Source organism: Chiloscyllium plagiosum, unplaced genomic scaffold (assembly GCF_037043375.1).
Source record: "Chiloscyllium plagiosum isolate Xiang-an unplaced genomic scaffold, Cpla_swu_hap1 HiC_scaffold_32, whole genome shotgun sequence".
NCBI classification, from domain to species: domain Eukaryota; kingdom Metazoa; phylum Chordata; class Chondrichthyes; order Orectolobiformes; family Hemiscylliidae; genus Chiloscyllium; species Chiloscyllium plagiosum.
The window spans coordinates 25,185,589-25,208,706 of NW_028270170.1; the positions used below are offsets into that span (position 1 = coordinate 25,185,589).

Genomic DNA, 23,118 nt, shown 5'->3' on the forward strand with positions numbered 1-23,118 from the left:
TGAAAATTTTGAGCTTGTCTCCAAAACTCTGACCTATTATGCTGCAATCCCCACCCTGGGCATGGGAAGGGAGCAAGTCGCAAATCCATTCTTGAAAAATCAGGATTGAATCGTGTGCCACTGGTACAAATCAACCCTGCAGTTGATTTCATTTGATGTATTTATCGTCATGAATATTTTGTTACAAAATACAGCGAAAAGTGTTATATAGTGTTGCCACTCTCCAGCGCCATATTACAATATAGAGAAATAAACCAAAACATAAAGAAATAAAGGAAAACTGTGTCCAGCTTTACTGCTCTTCTTGTTAAGTGCTCTGGCATGATGCATTGACCTGGTGGCCAAGCATAAGGCCCCTTCAACACGCTGCCACTGGAGTGAAAGTCGCCCAATCTTCAGTGCCATCTCATCTCCACTGACGCCCTCGCCACTATGGGTCTATCTGGACCTTGCCAATGCAAATGCTACCAATGCCATTGGATACCAAACCGACCCAAACTCATGGTGGGCCACCATGTGTCCGCTTCTGACCAACCTTGCTGATGCCACTGAATCTTGTACTTGGCCCAAACTTTCAACCACCTCCATGAATCATCGCTGGACCCAGATGTCGCCAGGAACCCAAACTCACCTCCATTGCAGCAGCCATGGGTCGGCGCTAGGACCAGCTTGTCGATGCAGAATCTGACAGGAACCCACACTCACCTCCTAGGCCACTATGGGTCTGTGCTGGGCCCACCCATCACCGCTGATACCATTGTTACAACCAAACTCTTCAACAAGAAGTAGGTAAAAGAGAGGTTAAAAAAAAAGAAAAAAAGATAGAAAAAGCAAAACAGTAATGGAAAGAAAAGCAGACAGAGTGGACATGCCTAATTCACCAGCAGCCTCTAAGATGTCTAAGTTGCTTTGGCAATATACATGTTTAGATGCATGTTGTAGCTTGGAGCGATGGTTAATGATGTTAGAGGTTCCAACTTTCTCACAAGCAACTAGTATTCTGTTGCTCAGATTTACATGTTGAGGTTTTGCTCCATTGTGAAACTTGACTGTCAGATCCTGCATTGGGACTTGAAGGCAAATCTTCCGGCTCAGAGGCCAGGTACACGATCAACTCTGCCACAAGACCGCTACTACCTATCATACTTACCAAAATCTACTCTGCACTATTCCTGTACAAGGTGAATCATGAGCAGATTTGTAGTTTAGACCTACATACACGAGAAACTGGCTTTTGATTCCAGAAGCTCAGTCCACATTGGATTTTAATAGTCAGCAAGGAGGAACAATTTTCGTTCCACATTCTGGGTTAGATCTGAGCTGAGGGCCCTAATTTGAGAAGATTTGTTAACCCATTGCACGAATGCTCAGAAGAAACTTTTGCTACAGAAAAAACAAAATTACCTCGACTAGTTTGTGAGGTACTCATTGTGAAAAGTACACTTTTTATAAAATTGTTGCCCCTCTGCAACTATGCAGGTATTACCAGAAAATGTTCAGATTTAAAGTAAGGTTCCCGATGTGTTCTTGTGTCACATCTGACAGTTCAGGAATTGGCTCACATTTTGTAGCTGTGCTGCTGAACGTGAAGTAGTACATAGTGGTAGTAATTCATCACATTGACTGTGGTACATTGAGCTGTTTTATCATGTCCTATCTCATTTTCTCTGCCTCACTATGTTGTGTCTGCAATCTAAGATCTTGTGAGCCAAGATTCACTGCAAAAAATCACATTTCCAGACTAGCCTGCACAGTATGTAATCGAAAATAACTTATAGGATAATCAGTGCACACAAAAAATAAGAGTGTTTCAGATTATAGAGTGCATTCATTTAATCCAAATGCTTTAAATTCTATTTAGGTGTACATTTATCTGACAATAATTATAAATTCCAGAACTATTTTAATCAACTTATAGGCTGTTTGGTACAACGGAATGGAAATTGTCCTTGAATATTAGCCTCCAAATGAAGGCCTTTTGTGAAGCAGTGGTGGAAGTTTGCTTAAAGTCTCAAAATACATAATTAAAAAAATTAAATACTTGGAAAGAAAAATAATCGCAAGGAGAATTCGGAAACAAAATGCTTCTTCGATTTTCTTTTTATGTTTTGCTTAAAATTGTAGAAATGGAAATAAACAAATTTTTCATGGAGCACACTTGGTCATGTGATGAGCCTCCGAGGTTACATACCACTATGGTTGTCAACCTGAAGTAGAGAGTTTATCTTTTGCAATGATATAAAGGACTTCTTGTAAAAAAAACTCTGTAAAGTTAGGCAAATTATAGTAGTAGAATTATTGGCAACTCTCTCACAATAATACAGAACTATTAAATCCAAGAACTATACAAAACATACAGTAAAATACTCTCTGAAAAGGGCACTGCAAATTATCTGATCTTTTTTTAAAGTTGGGTTTGTTAGGGCATTTTATATTACTTAAACTTCAAGCAGAGATTACTGGGGTATGACAATTTACCCTGGAGCCATGCATTGTAGACCTGTACATCTAATACCTGTATTCTGGCAGTGAGAATGCAGGCGAGGTCTGACAATAGAGAACACACCTTTCATCGTTTTTGCATGTGTCTACATGTAACAAGGAAGGCTCGTGTGAGGACTCAAAACCACCAACCTTGACAAACTGGCTCACTGCCTGCTCCATTGCATTTGAAAAGTTTGAGGTTTCCAGCAATGTAAACAGCACAGATTTGTAACGAGAGAGAATCTTGGTATTGCTCAAGGTACTAGCATATGTAGGTGTTTTGTATTTTTGTCTTCTATAAAGGGCAACTATGTTTCATTAAAATGTTTTGAATAACTAAATAAACATAAGGCAAAAATGATTGGAGTTTATTCAAAATATAGTTTGATGACATATGGGACAGTTGATAATTTAATAGAAAAAAATGATTTTCTTACCCTTGAGTTTTCTTCGCTCTTTTGATCTAGGAGTTTTGAGATTAAGCATTATTTTACCTCACTAGGAAATTTAATAGCTCTTCACCAGTGCCAATGATAGCCACAGAAATAAAACTAAAGTATAAAGAACAGTCTGGCACCAACATCTGCTTTCTAATACCTAGTTAATACTTTGTTTGCTCTAATCCACTAATCAAGCTTTCCACCTGGTTTGAACCCACCCCTCACCTCAACCAATGGCAAGTAGCTCTTACACTTGCTGTTTCTCTGCACTGAGCCTTTGTCTAACCAGGTGCAAAATGGGTATCAACATTGACCAGACATCAGCATAAATCCTGAGTACGTGGGCTATGCTAATCTCTAGCCTCAAGCCAATGAGAAAGCGAGACACTTCCCTATGGCTGGCTGATCTTTGAAAGGTCAGGAGTAACACTACATCAAAATATAGTTCAACGGGTTTATTTGAAATCCCAAGCTTTTGAAGCGGTGCTACTTTGTCAGGTGGAGTATGTGCTCCAAAAGCTTGTGATTTTGAATAAACCTGTTGGACTATAACCTAGTGTTGTCTGACTTCTGACCTTGTCCTCTCCAGTCCAACACCGGTACCTCCAGATCTTTGACCTCCAGATCTTTGAAAGCAATGGCAAGCAGCACACTGTTTGAAGGCCCTTCAAAGATTTTATCCAAAGATTTTCATTGCCACCTCATGTTCTTAATGCTCTATGGCCATCTTTTTATCACTACTTCTTGCAACGCTTGGAGATTTGCATCTTATTGGATAATTTGTTTGATGTGAGCAAGACACTTGCCCGTTCTATTTAGTGTCACTGCTGGATTGATGACTTCCAGAGCATGACAAACTGCTGCTTCACATTGAATCAGGAAGATTTCAGACTGTGTTGTATCACCATCCAAATTTTTCACCAAGAGGACCACTCTTGATAAAATGTGTCTACAATATGCATCCGCCTCCTTTGCTTGGACATCACATGTTGTCTCTATAACTGGAGGAACATTCTTTATGGATGCTTTGGAGAAGATAATAACAGCTTGTGGAAAATGCTTTGAAATGACTTGTGACCTGACGTGATAGTCACTTTGTCTCTTCCAAGTAAGGATGTTGATGAAAATGTTCACAAGTCAATATAATGGTTAGGCACTAATCCTCAATCTGTGTAAGGTCTTTTTTTTTTCTATGGTCTTTTTGCTTGTGTTAGTGAACTGCATACAGGTGTAACTGTTTGAACTTGCTGCATTAGGATTCCTCCAAATTCTGTCTTGGTAGTAATCATGAGGGACATGAATAGGGTGAATAACCAAGCTCTTTTCCCCAATGTAGGGAAATCCAAACTAGAGACCACAGGCTTAAGGTGAGAGGGGAAAGATATAGAAGGGACCTAATGGGCATTGTTTACATGTAGACAGTGATGCATGTATGGAATGAGCTGTCAGAGGAGGTGATGGATGCTGGTACACTTACAACATTTAAAAGGTATCTGGGATGGGTACATGAGTAGGACAGTTTAGAGGGATATGGGCCAATGCTGACAAATTGGACTAGGTTAACTAAGATATCTGGTCGGCATGGATGACTTTGACCAAAGGGTCTGTTTACATGCTTTAAATCTCTATGACTCTAGTATCACACTGTCAAGTAACTTGATCATTTATGTTGTACAGTCCAGCACAATCAGTGCTGTCACTTCTGGCTTGATTTTCGTGAATATTGCTTCTTGTTCTTTTTGCCAATACCTTTACACATCCTTGGCCATGAATTGATGTAATAGCTCACTCCAGATGACAAATTGGGCAAGGATTTTGTCAAATAGTTGAAGAATCCAAGAAATCTTTCTACTGCTTATACAACTGTTGGTCACTGCATTACTGTTCCAGTTTGCACCAATTTGAAACCTAGGCAAAAACCTTTAGCTGTCAGTATATGGTCTTAAATTGTGATTGTATTCTTATTCAACTCCAGGTACATCTGACAACTTTGGATGAACAGTCTCCCTAGGCTTCCATCAAGGTCAGCATTGGCTTATTCCTTAGTGTCTCCACAGCCATAAGTAGCAAATCATCCACTATAGCTTCCATTCAAGGAAGGTCAATAGTTGGTATCAGGTAGTGAAATTTCTCCAGGACTTTATTTACGTTCATTGGATCAATACATTCTCTCAGGTTTTTCTGCTGCTACCACATTGCTAAGCCACTCTATAGGAGTTGCCACTTTCTTGATTACTCCTTTCTTTTCCAACTCTTCTATCATGTATTTCCTTGAAGGAAACTGGAAATTTCCTTGCAAGGTGCTGAATTAGAATCATAGAGGTCTACAGCATGGAAACAGGCCCTTCTAACCATGCCGCCCAGTTTCAGAAGTAAACTAGTCCCATTTGCTGGTGTTTGGTCCTTATTTCTCCATATTTATCCTATCTGTGTACCTGTCTAAATGTTTCTTTATTAACAAGATTCTACTTGTCTCCACCAATACCTCTGGCAGCTTGTTCCAGACACTTACCAGCCCCTTTGGATCATTTTGTATTTCACCCCTTTCACCTTAAAACTATGCCCTATCATTTTAAATTCACCTATCAAAGATCAAGGCTGTTGACTATCTACTTTATCCATGATTTGGAGATACCGTTGTTGGCCTGGGGTGTACAAAGTTAAAAATCACACAATACCAGGTTATAGTCCAACAGGTTTAATTGGAAGCACTAGCTTTTGGAGCACTGTGTCTTACAATTGTGTACTCCTCAACCACCTGATGAAGGAGCAGCGCTCTGAAAGCTAGTGTTTCCAATTAAACCTGTTGGACTATAACCTGGTGTTGTGTGATTTTTACCTTATCCATGGCTGTCACGATTTCATAGACCTCTGTAAGGTCACCTTTCAGTCTCCTATGCTTCAGGGAAGAATATCCCAGTCTATCCAGCCTATCCTTATTATTCAAACTTTATAAAAATGGTGACACTTAGAAACAGAAATACTAAGATCTGCTCCAGGACAGAATGATTCTGGCCCTATCATGTATCTTGCATACTTTCACAATGGAATGTAAACAGATCATGTGGATGTATCATAATATTGTATTTAATATCCTGCTTTTTAAGCATCACCAAAACACTTCACAACTTTCCTTCTCACTTGATGAAATGTTGAAGTAAATTATGACTTGGAGTAGCACAGTGTTTCAGTGTTAGCACTGCTGCCTCACAGCGCTGGGGACCTGGGTTCAATTCCCTCCTTGGGTGGCTGTCTATGTGGAGTTTGCACATTCTCCCCGTGTCTGCATGGATTTCCTCCAGTTGCTCTGGTTTCCACCCACAATCCAAAAGATGTGCTGGTTAGGTGAATTGGCCATGCTAAATTGCCTATAGTGTTAGGACCATTAGTCAGGAGTAAATATAGGGTAGGGAATGGTTTTGGGTGGATTACTCTTTGGAGGGTCGGTGTGGACCTGTTTCCATACTGTAGGGAGTCTAATCTAATGACAATTCCATAAATTGTACATTGTGTTTGGACACAGAAATTGCTTGGGCCGAATGTAAATCTGCAGTTTCAAAACTTTTCATTACAAAAAAAGATGTAATTTTACCAATAAAGTCACATAAATACTGTAATTTTGTAAGTTAAATTATTGATCTTATTTTATATCCTTGTATTAGTTCAATTCATGGACTTGCCTCCTCTCTATTCCAAAATCTTCGAGACTAGTTCCCTCAAAAATTCTTTCTTTTGACTCTGTCTCTTGTGAATCTGTGTCTCTCATTGCTCCTTCATTGGTGTTTGGGCCTTCTAATGTGAGGACCCCATAATCTGGAATTTCCTCCATAGCCGCATTATCACTCCACCTTCTTTTCCTCCTTCAACATCCTCGCAACTTTAAGTTTTTGGTTAACCAATTCTTGATATAAAATACATTGCTTTACTTAAATGTAACTCTGAAGAGCCTTGGTTCTGTTTACCATTTTAAACAAAATTAGTAGCACTTAGCAAAATATGTTAGGTTCCTTGTTTAACACCCTACCTTCTAACAAAAAAGATTATAGTAGTGAGTTCTCATCGACAGAAAATCTTGAAGTAGTTGAGTTTAAGATGAGACACAAACATGGGAAAGCAGTGTTGCCAAAGCTTCTCTCGTCAGGTACAAAATGACAAATCGATCACCCTCTTGATCTCTGTTCCAAAGTGGACTTTATTGTATCAACCTGTTACTTTCCACGCAAATCATACTGAATGACAAATCCACAAAGAGCAAACCAATTGCTAATATTTGACTCACTTTTAAATTTCAAACAAAGGAGAATGACACTGTGGTTCAATATAATATGACTACCATCGATCTGAATGCCATTTCCGACCTCCTGTTTACATTACAACTAAACACAAAATCAACCACAAACCAGTAAATGAAATAGCATCTTAATTCGTATGTTAGCAAGCACCTTGAGGCAGAATCCAAGTGGGGGTTGAATGAGACAGCATACAATTGCCTCATCCACTGCTCTTTAAACCAAAGGTGCAGGCAGAGAAGATTTCAAGCTGATAAAAGTCGTAGGATGTAAACAGTGTATATACAAAAGGCCAGCTACTAATATGGGAGCAGCCAGTAATGTAACACAACGGTCTTGGAACAAAATGCGAACGAGAAGTAAAAAATTAAAAATCCCCCAAATGGAGGACAAAATTAGGAAATACATTGAATTAGCCCTAATTGAACTATTCTAAAATAACCAGTAACTTCTTTGCTAGTTGACAGAAACCCTTAAAAATAGTAGAATCTAACCATAGTAGAAATGTCGCCTTGCCAGAATACAACTAGGAGCTTCAGATAATAGAACACAAGCTCACATTATTTATGACTTCATCAGCACCTCAAGATACACACTAGAGACCAGCTGTTACTCTGCAGGTTTACGGCTGTGTTGGCAATACAAACACCATATAAAAGTCCTCTTCACACATCAAAAGTTATTTTAACTCCTCTTGGAATGTCTACTGCACATGGTTTTATAGTCTTAAATCCATCATGGCCTCTATTTGAAATAATAAACTCTTAATACAACCTGAGTAACAATTAGAAAGGTGCATAAGTCAACTCTGTTGTGTGTGGCTATACCTTTGATGTTAAAGTTAATCCTCCAACAGACTAAATACTGCTTTTATTCATCAGATCATGTTCAATCTCATTCATTTCACTACGTCTAAAAGATTATGGATCTTTTAGAAAAGAAGCTGTCATTAGATTGCCATGGAAACAATTTAAAATATCAATAACTACAGTGATGTCAAACACAGGATCAAATCGCCACATTGATGGCTGAATACACATTAACAACTAACCCCTAAAAAATGTCAACAAAACTGTGCCCAAATAACATATGCTAACATTTGGGTTACAACAGACTGCAAAACCTAAATGCAGCGCAAGCTTATTCAAACATCACCATTGAAGACTATACCATGAATTGTGTACATCTGGAGCCATCCGTTCATCTGAAGACAACTTCAACATGAGAACATTCGCACCAATCAGAATGAAAAATGAGCCCTAAGGAATAGAACAGCCCATTTGTATTTTATTCAGTGCTAACAGCTAGCTCCCTTTCCAGTAGAATGATGAAGTATCATGAAGGAATATAGATTATGTAAATTAGGAAAGAGAAAAGATTAAAAATGGACTTTGTCCCTTTGAAGCGCTTGAACTAAGTTCAAGTAGTGGGCTCCAAACATGAAGGAATGCACTTCTTCCCTACTTTAAATAGTCGAGCAGCAATTACCTGTCAAGTGTAATGTACTGAAAGAACAAATGCCCTATCATGGCCTTGAAACAAAATGTCTTAAAAAGGACAACCATGTCAAGTATTCAGAAGAGGTGCAAGTACAGAACATTGCAACAGTAATATCATTGCCACATGTTACGTGCATTTCCTAATGCAATTTGTGTGATTGCATTGTGTTTTTATAAATCAAGGTTTGGCAATCAATTTTTCCAACATTTTTAAACATTAACATGAGCAGATCAAGATTTCGAGCAATTAGAAATCAAATTTTCTTAATATTTTAACATTTTTAACTTTTTGTCACAAAATAGATTCCAAAAGAATGAGAGGTTGTGTAGCAGTAGTAATGGTCATGTCACCCGACTAGTTATTCAAAATCAAAGGATAGTGTTCAAGGGGCATCGATTCAAATCACACCTTAATAAATGGTTACATTTGAATTTTAAAAAACTATCTTCATGTTATTAAAAAGCCCATCTGGTTAGTGAGCAGAAGTTGAAACATTTGAGCTGTGTGTGAGAGTGATAAATTCAACTTTCGTACCCCCGCTCTACTGCCCTGGCTGAGATTAACTGACACAGTTACAGTTGTTCATTACACAACACTAGGTTATAGTCCAACAGGTTTTTCGGAGGCACTAGCTTTTGGAGTGCTGTTCCTTCATTAGGTGGTTGTGGAGTATGAGATCATATGACACAGAAATTATAGCAAAAGATCTTTTATAAACTCTGTGTCGTATGGTTTTATATTCCACAATCACCTGACAAAGGAGCAGAGCGAAGGAGCAGTGCTCCAAAAGCTAGTGCTTCCGAATAAACCTGTTGGACTATAACCTGGCGCTGTGTGATTTTTAACTTTGTCCACCCCAGTCCAACACTGACACCTCAAAATCACAGTTACAGTTGTGACTGCTTATGGTAAAGACTTTAACATATTGAACATTCCAAATCATTTCATAAATTCATTATGAAACAGAATGTCACCAAGTAACATGAGGAGATACTAGGCAAGGTCATAGAATCCCTACAGCACGAAAGCAGGTCTTTCAGCCCATGAAGTCCACACCGACCCTCTGAAGAGCATTTCACCCAAACCCAACCCCTCCCCTATCCCTGCAATGCTGCATTTCCTATGGCTAATTCACCCAGTCTACACATCCCTGGACAATTTAGCACCGCCTTCCTGACCTGCAGTCTTCTTCTTGACCTCTCCGCCTCCATCCTACTCCGACCTATCACCCTCACCTTGACCTCTTTCCACCTATCACATTTCCAACTCCCCTCCTCCAAGTCCCTCCTCCCTACCTTTTATCTTCTCCTGCTGAACACTCTCTGCTCATTCCTGAAGAAGGGCCTGTGCCCGAAACGTCGAATCTCCTGTTCCCTGGATGCTGCCTGACCTGCTGTGCTGTTCCAGCAATAAAGTTTCAACTTTGATCTCCAGCATCTGCAGACCTCACTTTCTCCAATTTAGCATGACCACTCTACCTAACCTGCACATCTTTGGACTGTGCAAGAAAACTGCAGCACCCAGAGTAAACCCACGCAGACACAGGGAGAATGTGCAAACCACACACACACAGTTGCCCGAGTGTGGAATTGAACCTGGCCCTGTGAGGCAGCAGTGCTAATCACTGAGCCACCATAGATCACCAGAAGCTTGATCATGTAGTGGGGTTTTAAAGACAGTCTCAGTGGAGATATCTGTACTTGTGAGGCAGGAAGATATCGGGAGGAAATTCCAGTTTATGGGTCAAGCAACTGAAGGGATGGACATGATGGTTAAGAAGCTGTCATTAAAACAGTATAGATATCTGAAAAGCTTGCAAGGATGAAGAGGGATGGTATGGTCAACTGGCTTGAAAACAAACAAGATCATGTTAGAATCGTGTTACTTCAGTGGAAGTCAGTTTAGCAAGCATAGGGGTGACAAATGAACAGGACTCAGTGCAAGTTAGGGTAACAGAATTTTGGATGACCTTGTGTTTAAAGATATTTGGTAGGCCTGTTAAAACAGCATTAAATTAGTCAGGTTAGGCAGTAAAAAAAGGCATGGATGAGGGTCTCAGTATCAGGAAAGAGCTGAGGCAGAGATAAAATTGGCAACAATACAAAGGTAGACAGATTTTCAATGACCTTGCAAATGTTTGGTTGAAAACTTATGTTGTGCATCAAACAGGACCCTAACTAGACTTACAACTTGTTCAGGTGGTATTTAAATTGCACGCTTAACAACTTAAAAATTGTCTTAAGGCGCTGCATGGAGGTGCAATCAGACAAACCCAAAATAAGAGTCTTTCAGAGAAATGTTTATAACTTCAGTCAAAAGATCCACAACAGCCATTGAAAGAATTTAGTTAAAGCTTACAGAATCAATGGATCTGCATGCCTAAAGCAATGTGAAATGATGATCCACACAGGGAAGGCAAAACTGTTTGAAAAAATACAGCAGAGGGCTGTGACAGTATGTGCCTCCCACCAGGGTTCTGGTCAGACAGCGAGTATTTATTTCAAGCTGTGTGATGTATTCCAAATTTACTTGACACTCTCATAATAAAGTATAACATGTCAATGGAATTGTATAAATCATGGCTTGAAATAACTACCAAGCATTGCGTTGCTGAGACAAGCTCCAGAAAAGGTCATGATTATCTGCTTTCAACTGAAAAAAGTGCTTCAACCTGAATGATGAGTTACAATTTGCGTAGATGACTTGGAGCTTTTCTGTAACTGGCAAAATTATAGCACAAGGAGAAAAATCTATATTTTAATGTGCTTACTGCATAAAGATGACTCAGCTCATAATGACTGCAAATTTACCACGGTAGCCTCAAACAATAAAAAACTTGCAAATAGCTGATCACTCAGGAGAGGAGAGATGAGTTATGGATTTTAAGTAGACTTAAAAAGGAACAAAATAAAAGGATATAAAGAGGGCAATAGGAGACAGTAGACAGACAATAGAGTAACATATGTTTAATTATTAACAATTGCCAGTTTGAATATTAGTCCTCAGTCATTGAAATTACCTCCCCACCTGAATGTAGCACCGATTTTTTTTGTTTCAGATTTCCAGCAGCTGAAATATACTTTTTAACATAAGACAAAGAAGCCATTCTGTCCAAATGGTCCATGCAATATGTTAAGGTCCCAGCTTGTTATTGCCAACTCACATCCCAGATAGAAATCTGATTTGATAGATCATGTTTTGTTTTATTTTTGTTTTCAATAAAGTGGTCTCTTACTGAAACATAAGCACACAATGCTGCAGACTACTTTAATATTAAAACAGTGGTTTGTTAACAAAAAGAATTAAGATAAAAGTAGAATAAAGAAAACCATCTACTTATGAGCCGAATTTAGAGATTATTAAACTCACAATAAAAGAATAATGCCATTAATCTGAAAACAGTCATTTAGAAATAACAAAGCAACAAAACAGGTTTTGTATAGTACACCAAAAAGCTTTCATTCAATACTCATACCAGAATCCCTGTATCTAACATCTTGGTATGTTTAAGTTGATTGTGATTTCAACTCTTAGGCTGGAACTGAAAGTAGTTTTTTTCCTGGCGATATCATACATTTCTTTAAAAGTGCTCAACTTCAAATAATCTCTTCAGGATGTTATCCCAGCACTTCTGATCTGGGATAAACACTAACCCCTCACTCCAAGGTAACCTGGTTCACAGCATACCCTTCCTTTCTCAGGAACACAAGCCCATCAAGCCACCTTGTTACAAGGAATTCACAGGATTGCTCCATTCAAAGTAGAAATTGAAACTCAAAACCTCTCCCTCTCTAAACTTTGGGTGCCTCCCTTAAGCTTAAAAGAAGTTCCACAAATTTCTAATATACCTTAAGACTTCATTATGCACCTTGCTGGGTCGCAAAACTATGCAAAATAACCAAAGGTTCAGTAGTAGTGCAGAAAACCCATTTGCTCTAAAGCCAGACCTCAGAGTCTATTAAAAGAATTCACCATGATTGTATATATACTTATAAATTAATTATTAAATTCATGCATTCAGAAAACTCACCAGTTACTCGTTCAAAATCCAGAAACCCAAACTTGCAGTAAATAATATTTTTAAAAATATATACACCATATATGATAAATCCCACAGTTATATCAAATGTCTATATGTACACAAGTTTTTTCCATTTAACTCAGCACCTCCAAAACTGTGGGTCAAGACTCCACCTAGGATCACAGAAACAACAAGTTGGGTTCTAAACTCCCCCTCATCCAATACTGTGCCCCATGCTACATCCAGTTGGGCTGTTGGGCTCTCTTCCCCACCCACAGGCTCCCACTGATGGTCACTTCATTAAGCCCTATGAATATAGCAGCAATGTTTCACACTGTATGCTGTGTAAACCTAACCCAATGCTTGATGAATCATCTGGAGTCCAACATCAGATAACTCAAAATCCTCAACTCTTGCTACCACTGCTTCCTGGATTCATGAACTGGACAGGCTCAGATGACGTAATGGATTGTTGAGTCCTTAAAATAACATTTTTACGAAGTAACTTTAAATCAGATTTTGTTGTGATGCATAATTTGTGGATTTATAATATTAACCTAAGGAATTATGGTGTCTCTGTGGTTAGCATTGCTGTCTCACAGCACTAGGGACTCGGGTTCGATTCCACCCTCTGGTGACTGTGAGAAGTTTTCGTGTTCTCCCTTGTCTGGGTGAGTTTACCCCAGGTGCTCCAGTTTTCTGTCATAGTCCAAAGATGCGCAAGTTAGATGGATTGGCTATGCTAAGTTACCCATAGTGTTCAGGGATGTGTAGGTTAGGTGTACAAAGTTAAAAATCACACAATACCAGGTTATAGTCCAACAGGTTTAATTGGAAGCACACTAGCTTTCGGAGAGACGCTCCTTCATCAGGTGATTGTGTGCATCTACCCATGGGAAATACAAGGTCAGGGGAGGGGGATGGGTCTGGGTGGGATGTACTTTGGAGGGCTAGTGTGGACTCATTGGGCTGAATGGCCATTTTCCACACTGTAGGGATTCTAGTACAGGGTTAAGTATGTACTGAATGTTAATATGTTGCGTTATTACTGACTTGTTTCATTTGTGTCTGGGATTGCATTAATTATAGAGTCATAATGAAAAAAAATTGAGAATTTGTGATCTAATTCTGTCAACTTATTCTGCAATTTATTATTACTTGTACATATGCTATTTTCTCTTAAGTTCTTTCTGTGGTTGCCTACAAGCTCATTTGGCTTCATGGTTTTGTTTCAAAGGTACAATCTGTTAACAACCATCAAAACTAAATTGAAACTTCCAACATATACAATCCTATTTGCCATCCTAATATGTGGTGAAATGGACAAAGCTTTGCACAGGTTAATCATGGAATTAGAGAATTTATTTCATCTTCAAGCTGCTGATTTTCACCAGTTTCGAAATAGAACAGCATTACCGAATATGATCCAGAGACATTAATGAAGTCCCAAAAAAAGTATGTAATTATAAAATAACCAAAATTGTAACAAGCTATTCCAAATACAATGGTACAAGTTGAGGAATTCCATGTAATGATTCCAGTGTCTTGTTTGTCTCTTTGAGGAATGAAACAAAATATTTGTTCAGTTGTATGTATTGCAACTATGTGTTAAGTGTCCGCAATGATAAAAATCTGAAGAGTCTTAACTGGCCACCATCACTCATCATAAATAGAAGGAACCTTCTATTATAAATAAAGGAGGTTTTACATTTCCGAGTCTTCAGAAGAAGACAGTGCAAAGAAAGATTTGTATTTTTCTGGGACATTATTCACAACCCAGGCTAAACAATGCACAAAAGACATTAAGCTGGTGATGCAGCCCTTTAATTATATTTAACAAAGACTGACCACAAGTAAAGTTAAAAATCACACAAAACCAGGTTATATGCTCCGAAAGCTAGTGCTTCCAAATAAACCTGTTGGACTATAACCTGGTGTTGTGTGATTTTTAACTTTACTTGTGCTCAGTCTTTGTAAAATATAATTAAAGGGCTGCATCACCAGCTCCAACACTGGAACCTCCAAGTCATGGTGACCACAAATAAGATTCACATACTTTCTACGCATTATTTATTTTTCTCAACTAAACAAACAGCACAGTCAACAGTGTAATTGTTTAAAACTCTTCAAGCAATCACACTTGACAATAAATGAACACAAAATAACACCCTTTGTGATTTCAGCCTCTTAGAGATCACCGCATTAAATCTGAGGCAGGAGGCAGAAAGGAACATGAATCCTCTACCCTTCTTCCCCAGGTGCACAAACTATGTTGTCCCAATCAGCAGGACGTATAAAATGACTTGTGTGACTTTGCTGAAGCCTGCATAATGTGCATGCAGTCCTCATTTTGTCATAACGTGCATCAGTTGTTTATTGTGGCTAATTCAGAATCTCGTCCTCCATTGCACTAGCTTTAAAGATTGTGTTGCAAACTTCTCCCCAGTATGAATTACCAATACTATGACAAAGGAAGGCAACACAGTTTGGGAGAACATCTTACACCAATTTAGTAGAACAGTAAAATTTTCCTCAATATGTTACAGGGTCATTGGCAGGCAACATTTTTAATTGAGCCACATTTAGTGCTATCACTACAGGTGACCTTTAGCATCCTCAAAGAGAGGTGTTTTATTGGAGGAGAGAACAGGGAGAAATGGAGAGGTTTAGGGAAGAAATGCCACAGCTAGGACTAAAGCAGCTGAAGGTCCAAGTGGTGGGGCTATTAAAATTGGGGATGCATAAGAGACCACAGTTGGAGGAGAACAGAAATCCAATGCTGTAGAGCTAGAGGAGATCACAGAGATAAGAAGGTGTCAAGGGCATAGAGCAATGTGAACGGAAGAATTATAGTTTTAAAATGGATGCACTGATGGACTGGGAGTCAGTGTAGGTCAGTGAGTAAAAGGCAGTAGGGGAACAAACCATTGAATGTGTTCAGATCTGTATGTTAACAGTTGGCTTAGTATTAGAGAGATTAAATTGAGAGTCTGACCAAGAGAGCATTAGAAACAAGGCCACAAGCTTTGGACTACTCTGTCTACAATTCAGTCTCTCACTTTGCTCTTTGGAGACATTCTTAAAACGCGGCTCTTTGACCAAGCTTTAGGTCATCTGACCTAGCATCTCTTTATGTGTTTTTGTGTCATATTTTGTTTTGCAATATCTCAGTACAGCACCTGAAGTTTATTTGTATGCAGCCATTAATGCAAGTTATTATCATTAGATGGAGTTTAGCAGATAGGCTGAGACAGGGACAAAGCAAGTGTTACAGAGGGTAATAGTAGCTGCTGTTGCTGAGGAGGTCGAAACAAAGTCAGAAGCTCAGCTCAGGGGCAAATGGAATGCCAAGATTGGAGTGCGATGGCATAGACTGGCACCAGTAGACTCACTGCACTCTCCTGATCCCAGCATCACAGTCAATGAAGCATTATGTCAAAGTCAACTGAGATTGCAGATGTGTAAGAAAAACAGGCACATCTGCATTTCTTCACTACTTCAAAATAAAAGGACACTATTATGCCTGTGAACAATCCTCATTATTCTTGCTGGAGAGTATGCCTGCAAGGAGGTCAATTGAAGTCAGTGGTATAACTGACTTGACATCAAATAACCTTTTGCCACTCCCTGATGAAATCATGTGCAAAGAATGACTGATGTAATGATGAAGTAATGGCAGGTAGCTAGCAGCAAGTAACCAGAATCCATCATGAATCCTTTCCTATGGGACGAGTGACAATTGGAGATGGGACTAGAGTCATTTTTCACTCATATGCATCTACTTAGTAAAAGATACAAATCAAAATTGTGTCAACAAGCCACATTGTCAGAATAGAAAACCATCTGCCTGAAAAGCAATTTATTTGAAGGGCACTGAACTTAAAACTTTAACTCCGCTTTCTTTCTAAATCTGTTGGGTTTCTTCAGCAATTTATACTTCTGTTTGTTTCAGGTAGAGTCATAGATTCATAGAGATATGTAGCACAGAAACAGACCCTTTGGTCCAACTCATCCAAGGCAACCAGATATCCTAAATAAATCCAGTCCCATTTGCCAGCATTTGGCCCATACGCCTCTAAACCCTTCTTATTCATATACCCATCCAGATGCCTTTTCAATGTTGTGATTGTACCAGCATCCACCACTTCCTCTGGCAACTCATTCCATACATGCACCACCCTCTGCATGAAAAGGTTGCCCCTTAGATCCCTTTTAAATCTTTCCCCCTCACCTTAAACCTATACCGTCTAGTTTTGAACCACCCCATCCCAGGGAAGAGTCCTTGTCTATTTACCCTAACCCTACCCCTCATGATTTTATAAACCTCTATAAGATCACCCCTCAGCCCCTGACTCTCCAGGGAAAGCAGCCCCAGCCTATTCAGCCTCTCCCTACAGCTCAAATTCTCCAACCCTGGCAACATCCTTGTGAATTTTTTCTGAATCCTTTCAAGTTTCACAACATCCTTCCTATAGCAGGGAGACCAGAATTGCACAGAGTATTCCAATAGTGGCATAATCAATGTCCTGTACAGCCGCAACATGATCTTCCAACTCATATACAGTACTCAATGGACTGTCCAATAAAGACAAGCATACCAAATACATTGTTCACTATCCTATCTATCCTTTCAAGGAACTATGAAACTGCAATCCAAGGTCTCTTTGTTCATCAACATTCCCCAAGACCTTACCATAAAGTGTATAAGTCCTGCCCTGATTTGCCTTTCCAAAATGCAACATCTCACGTTTACCTAAATTAAAATCAAACTGCCACTCCTCAGCCCATTGGTCCTTCTGATCAAGAACCTGTTGTATTCTGAGGTAACCGCTTTGCTGTCCTCAACACCTCCAATTTTGGTGTAATTTGCAAACTTACTAACCATACCTCTTGTGTTCACATCCAAGTTATTTATATAAATGATGAAAAGCAGTGGACCCTGTCACAGGCCTCTAGTCTGAAAAGCAACCCTCTTCCACCACCACCACCCTCTGTCTTCTACATTCAAGCCAGTTCTGTATTCAAACAGATAGATCTCCAGCATTTGCTGTTGTTTTAAAACAGTTTATTTGTGGTTCTGCAAAATGTCCTGAGCAACCAAACAGCAGTTTCATCACTCTGCACTGGCACCTTTTCATTTTAATGGTAGCACAGTTTTCAAAATTAAATGTACAAAGGGCTGAAATAGGACATTCAGCCCATCAAGAGATCATAACCCCTCAACTCCACTTCTCTGGGTTTTCCCATCCCTTCATTCCTTTATCCTTGGTATCTGAGACAGACAGACAGACAGAGGGCCCAAGGGTGAATTTCTGCTCAATGCAGAATGTACCCATTCTCAGCTGGAATGGCTTCAAGGTATCCAATTTATGGAAGGGGGGGGGGGGGGGGGGCTTTAAAAATGTGGTTTTAAATCTTTGAAGTAATGTACCGGTGTAGATAAAAGGAGGATGGTGGTGGGGGTTGGGGGTGAACTACGATGACTTGACATTGTCAAATTATCAGAACGTGCATAACCCTTTCAGTGAAACATCACGTGGTACTGGCTAACACAATTTAGCAGAATGCAGAAAGAAGGGGGGGAATAAAAGTTGAGGAGAAAAAGACAGTTCTAAGTACAAACGTTGCGGAAACGTGATCAGGCAAAACACTTTCCAGCACTTGAATTGAATGCCAGTTCTGCATATATGGAGTTGGCGAAGGTGTGCCTGGCCAGATTTGAGTGAATGATTCACTGAGCAAATTGGATCAACGCATTTCTTTTCAGCTCGTTAGGGCGGCTGAGCGAAGGGGTGAGGCTACAGTCTGAAATGCAATGCCCAAGTTTAACGTTTCTCGAAATGTACTGCAACAAACGCTTCCAACACGAAAAAAAAGATTCTAACGTCTCTATAGGAATCCCAGGTAGATCAGTGAACTCTGAGGTAGAAAGCTTGGGTCCCATGTTTAACAATTTGTCTCTGCAAAGGGAAATATGCAGTTCTACCCTTCCCCCAGCTCACAAATCCGCCTAAGGAATGCCTCGCTGATAAGTCCTTTATCCTCCTATTAAAGCAGCGCCCAGCTTAGGCAAACAAGCCAAGGTTCCCACTCCCCAGGCACGGGAGGATGAGCTCGGAGCAGCTGGGATTCCGGAGTTGGCACAACCACAAAAAACATTCACCTGTGCCGAGCAGACCGCTCGCTTCCACCTAAACCACACCGCCAGCCCTCCATCCGGAAAACAAAAGGATAAGCAGACCACATATCCACCAGAGTCAGGGCAGACTCGTTAACTACTGAAGACGGACCTCGAGACCTATAGAGCTGCTTCTCTCTCTTTCCTCAGAGGCTGCCAAACCTGCTGAGTTTCTCCAGCAATTTCTGTTTCAGATGAGTGAACTATATACACACACCTCTCCACCAACCCACACACACGGGGAAAGATCAAGAATGTTTGAGTGTCTCAGACGGGGAGCCCTGGGATTGAGGGATTGATGAAAATGATGTTCATCTTCCCACCGCATTCTGAAACAACCTCACACTACTCAGTTCATGACCGGTCAGCAATCTACTCCCACTGCACATTCCGTCTGCTCACCGTAATGCAAGGCAAAGCCATAGACAGCGTGTTTCTGCCGGCGAGATCTGGGAACGTCAGGAATCTCGCACAAGGTGTGGGGGGTATTTGGAGATAACGCTTGACAAAGAGACTTGGACAACCAGTCCACTGTCTCACGCTCTCTGAGCTGTTTGCCCATGTCACTGCGCCTCAACCCGCCTGAAAAGTTTCCATTCCCTGAAACTTTGCAGAGAATTTGCAAGACAGCAGCACCCACTGAACTAGTGCTGCTGAAAAACAAGTTTATGGTTCAGATCACCAGGAAGGTGGGCTATTCATTTAGAAGATTTCTTTCCTGAGTATACACATTCAAATTTACATATTTTAAAAGTATTGTGTTGAGATTATTTAATAGCACTCCAATGGAATCGGCTGCAAATAAGGATTTGAATGTGTAAAACTATTTTATAATGCATGTTAAAACTAAGCCAAGATAGTTCAGCCCTCAGGCAATAACATTCCTTTCATTTTGTAATAAAGTTCATTGAACAGTTCTCGGGTGATGTAGATCGGTCCTATTTTGCAGCATTTCACCTGTACTTACAAACTATCACCTCCGGTACTATCCCTAAGCAACCCACCCTCCCTGCCCCCAACACACACACCTCTCTCTCGCTCTCTCTCCTGATCCATAATGTACTTACAGGTAGCGATCCTGATCTTTCAGCTGTCGGTGTAAAGCCACCGAATATCCGAAGTAGCTGCCGGGTGGTCCCTGTTTAATGATCGGGAACTTTACATCGATGTTGAAAGCAGAAGAGATCGCCACCGTGGCTGATAGGAGAAGGTGTAGTCTGGGCTGAAACTGAGGAGCTGTACATGGCGCCATGTCGATTTCAAAGGCGATCTGAGTTTCACGGTGATGTTGCTAGTCCCCAGTCTCTCTCCACACCCTCCAGTACTGTACACGCCTGCCCTTCAAACCTGCGCAAAGATGAGGTTTCCCTTCCCAACACAATCAGATCGACTCAGCACTTTGCGGACCTTAAAACGGCTATGCCATGCCAAAACCTGGCTGGTAATGTCTAGTTTTTTGTTCACCATGGGGAAAACCCAGGAAAGGATCAATGAAAGCACGTGATTGCCAAGTATCAAGTTACTTGTGCTGTCATGATTTTAAATTCAAGTTGTGGGTCCCACCAGTTTATTGGCGATTAGATCCCATGAGCAGTGGATCTGAAAACGAGGTTAATTCAACTGATTATTTTTTAAAAAAAATCACTGCGGATGCTGGAAATCAGAAACAAAAACAGACATTGTTGGAAAAACTCAGCAGGTCTGGCAACACCCGGGGAGAGAATCAGAGTTAACGAATACCCTTCTTTAGAACTCAGTTGTTGTTAACTCTGCTTTCTGTCCCCATATGCTGCCTGACCTGCTGAGAATTTGTTAACGATAAATATAACATATTCTGAAGAAGTGTCACTGGACTCCAAATTGTTTAGAGCTGAAAATGTGTTGTTGGAAAAGCGCAGCAGGTCAGGCAGCATCCAAAGAACAGGAGAATCGATGTTTCGGGCATAAACCCTTCTTCAGGAATGAGGAAAGTGTGTCCAGCAGGCTAAGATAAAAGGTAGGGAGGAGGGACTTGGGGGAGGGGCATTGGAAATGCGATAGGTGGAGGGAGGTCAAGGTGAGGGTGATAGGCCGGAGTGGGGTGGGGGCGGAGAGGTCAGGAAGAAGATTGCAGGTTAGGAAGGCGGTGCTGAGTTTGAGGGATTTGACTGAGACAAGGTGGGGGGAAGGGAAATGAGGAAACTGGAGAAATCTGAGTTCATCCCTTGTGGTTGGAGGGTTCCCAGGCGGAAGATGAGGTGCTCTTCCTCCAACCGTTGTGTTGCCATGGTCTGGCGATGGAGGAGTCCAAGGACCTGCATGTCCTTGGTGGAATGGGAGGGGGAGTTGAAGTGTTGAGCCACGCGGTGGTTAGGTTGGTTGGTCTGGGTGACCCAGAGGTGTTCTCTGAAACGTTCCGCAAGTAGGCGGCCTGTCTCCCCAAAATAGAGGAGGCCACATCGAGTGCAGCGGATGCAATAGATGATGTGTGTGGAGGTGCAGGTGAATTTGTGGCGGATATGGAAGTGTCCCTTGGGGCCTTGGAGGAAAGTAAGGGGGGAGGTGTGGGCGCAAGTTTTGCATTTCTTGCGGTTGCAGGGGAAGGTGTCGGGAGTGGAGGTTGGGTTGATGGGGGGTGTGGACCTGACGAGGGAGTCACGGAGGGAGTGGTCTTTTCGGAACACTGATAGGGGAGGGGAATATATCCCTGGTGGTGGGGTCCGTTTGGATGTGGCGGAAATGACGGTGGATGATACGTTGTACATGGAGGTTGGTGGGGTGGTAGGTGAGGACCAGTGGGGTTCTGTCCTGGTGGTGGTTGGAGGGGCGGGGCTCAAGGGCAGAGGTGCGGGAAGTGGAAGAGATGCAGTGGAGGGCATCGTCGCCCACGTCTGGGGGGAAATTGCGGTCCTTGAAGAAGGAGGCCATCTGGGTTGTACGGTTTTGGAACTGGTCCTCCTGGGAGCAGATGCGGCGGAGACGAAGGAATTGGGAATATGGGATGGCGTTTTTACAGGGGGCAGGGTGGGAGGAGGTGTAGTCTAGGTAGCTGTGGGAGTCGGTCGGTTTATAGTAAATGTCCGTGTTGATTCGGTCGCCCGAGATAGAAATGAAAAGGTCTAGGGAGGGGAGGGAGGAGTCTGAGACGGTCCAGGTGAATTTGAGGTCGGGGTGGAAGGTGTTGGTAAAGTGGATGAACTGTTCAACCTCGTCATGGGAGCACGAGGCAGCGCCGATACAGTCATCGATGTAGCGGAAGAAAAGGTGAGGGGTGGTGCCAGTGTAGCTGCGGAAGATGGATTGTTCCACATATCCTACGAAGAGGCAGGCATAGCTGGGGCCCATGCGCCCCCTGGGTATCATCCGCCGTCATTTCCGCCACATCCAAACGGACCCCACCACCAGGGATATATTCCCCTCCCCTCCCCGCCGCAGCCACGTCTGCTCCCAGTGACATCACCAACCTGCACGACACAACGCCGCATGTGTCTCCGCCCCCACACCGATCTCCGTCACCACGCTTAACTCCACCCCCAAGCCGATCTCTGTCACCATGCCTAACCCCGCCCCCACGCCGAACTCCGTCACCTCGTCTAACCCCGCCCCCACGCCGAACTCCGTCACCTCGTCTAACCCCGCCCCCACGCCGATCTCCGTCACCATGCACAACTCCGCCCCCACACCGATCTCCGTCCCCGCCCCCACCCCCACTCCCAGCTCCAGCCCCACACCTAGCTCCCAGCCCTGCCGTGTTTTCACCATCCCTCCAGAACTACCCCTCTCTGAGGATGAAAGATCAGTCCTCAGCAGAGGCCTCATCTTCATTCCCCTACGCTCTCGGATTAACGAGTTCAACACGCGGCGAGACATCGAACAATTCTTCCGCCGCCTTCGCCTCCGCACCTACTTCTTCAACCAAGATTCTCGCCCACCCTCTGATGACCCCTTCTCCCGCCTCCAAAACACCCCATCCACCTGGACACCCCGTGCTGGCCTCTTACCCTCCCTCGATCTCTTCATAGCCAACTGCCGCCGCGACATTAACCGCCTCAACTTCTCCTCCCCTCTCACCCACTCCAACCTCTCACCCTCGGAACGTGCAGCCCTCCACTCCCTCCGTTCCAACCCCAACCTCACTATCAAACCAGCAGACAAGGGATGCGTGGTAGTAGTTTGGCGCTGAGGCTAAACGCCAGCTTGCGGACACCTCCTCCTACTGCCCCCTTG

The 23,118-nt window shown here is 41.9% G+C and overlaps 1 protein-coding gene across 3 annotated transcripts in view; it reads right to left on the minus strand.

Annotated features, from left to right (window-relative positions):
- The window catches only part of itga3b (integrin, alpha 3b), a 167,652-nt gene extending 147,302 nt beyond the window's left edge, over positions 1-20,350 (minus strand). For 2 of the 3 annotated variants that reach the window (XR_015752495.1, XM_043675133.2), the window contains exon 1: positions 19,980-20,350. Coding sequence is in view for 2 of the 3 variants with exons in the window: in XM_043675133.2 (XP_043531068.2) it covers positions 19,980-20,164 (185 nt within the window). In the remaining variant the exon portion in view is untranslated. The remainder of the gene's footprint in view (positions 1-19,979) is intronic. The other variant, XM_043675134.2, reaches the window with a different exon arrangement.
- Between the last annotated feature and the right edge of the window lie 2,768 nt (positions 20,351-23,118).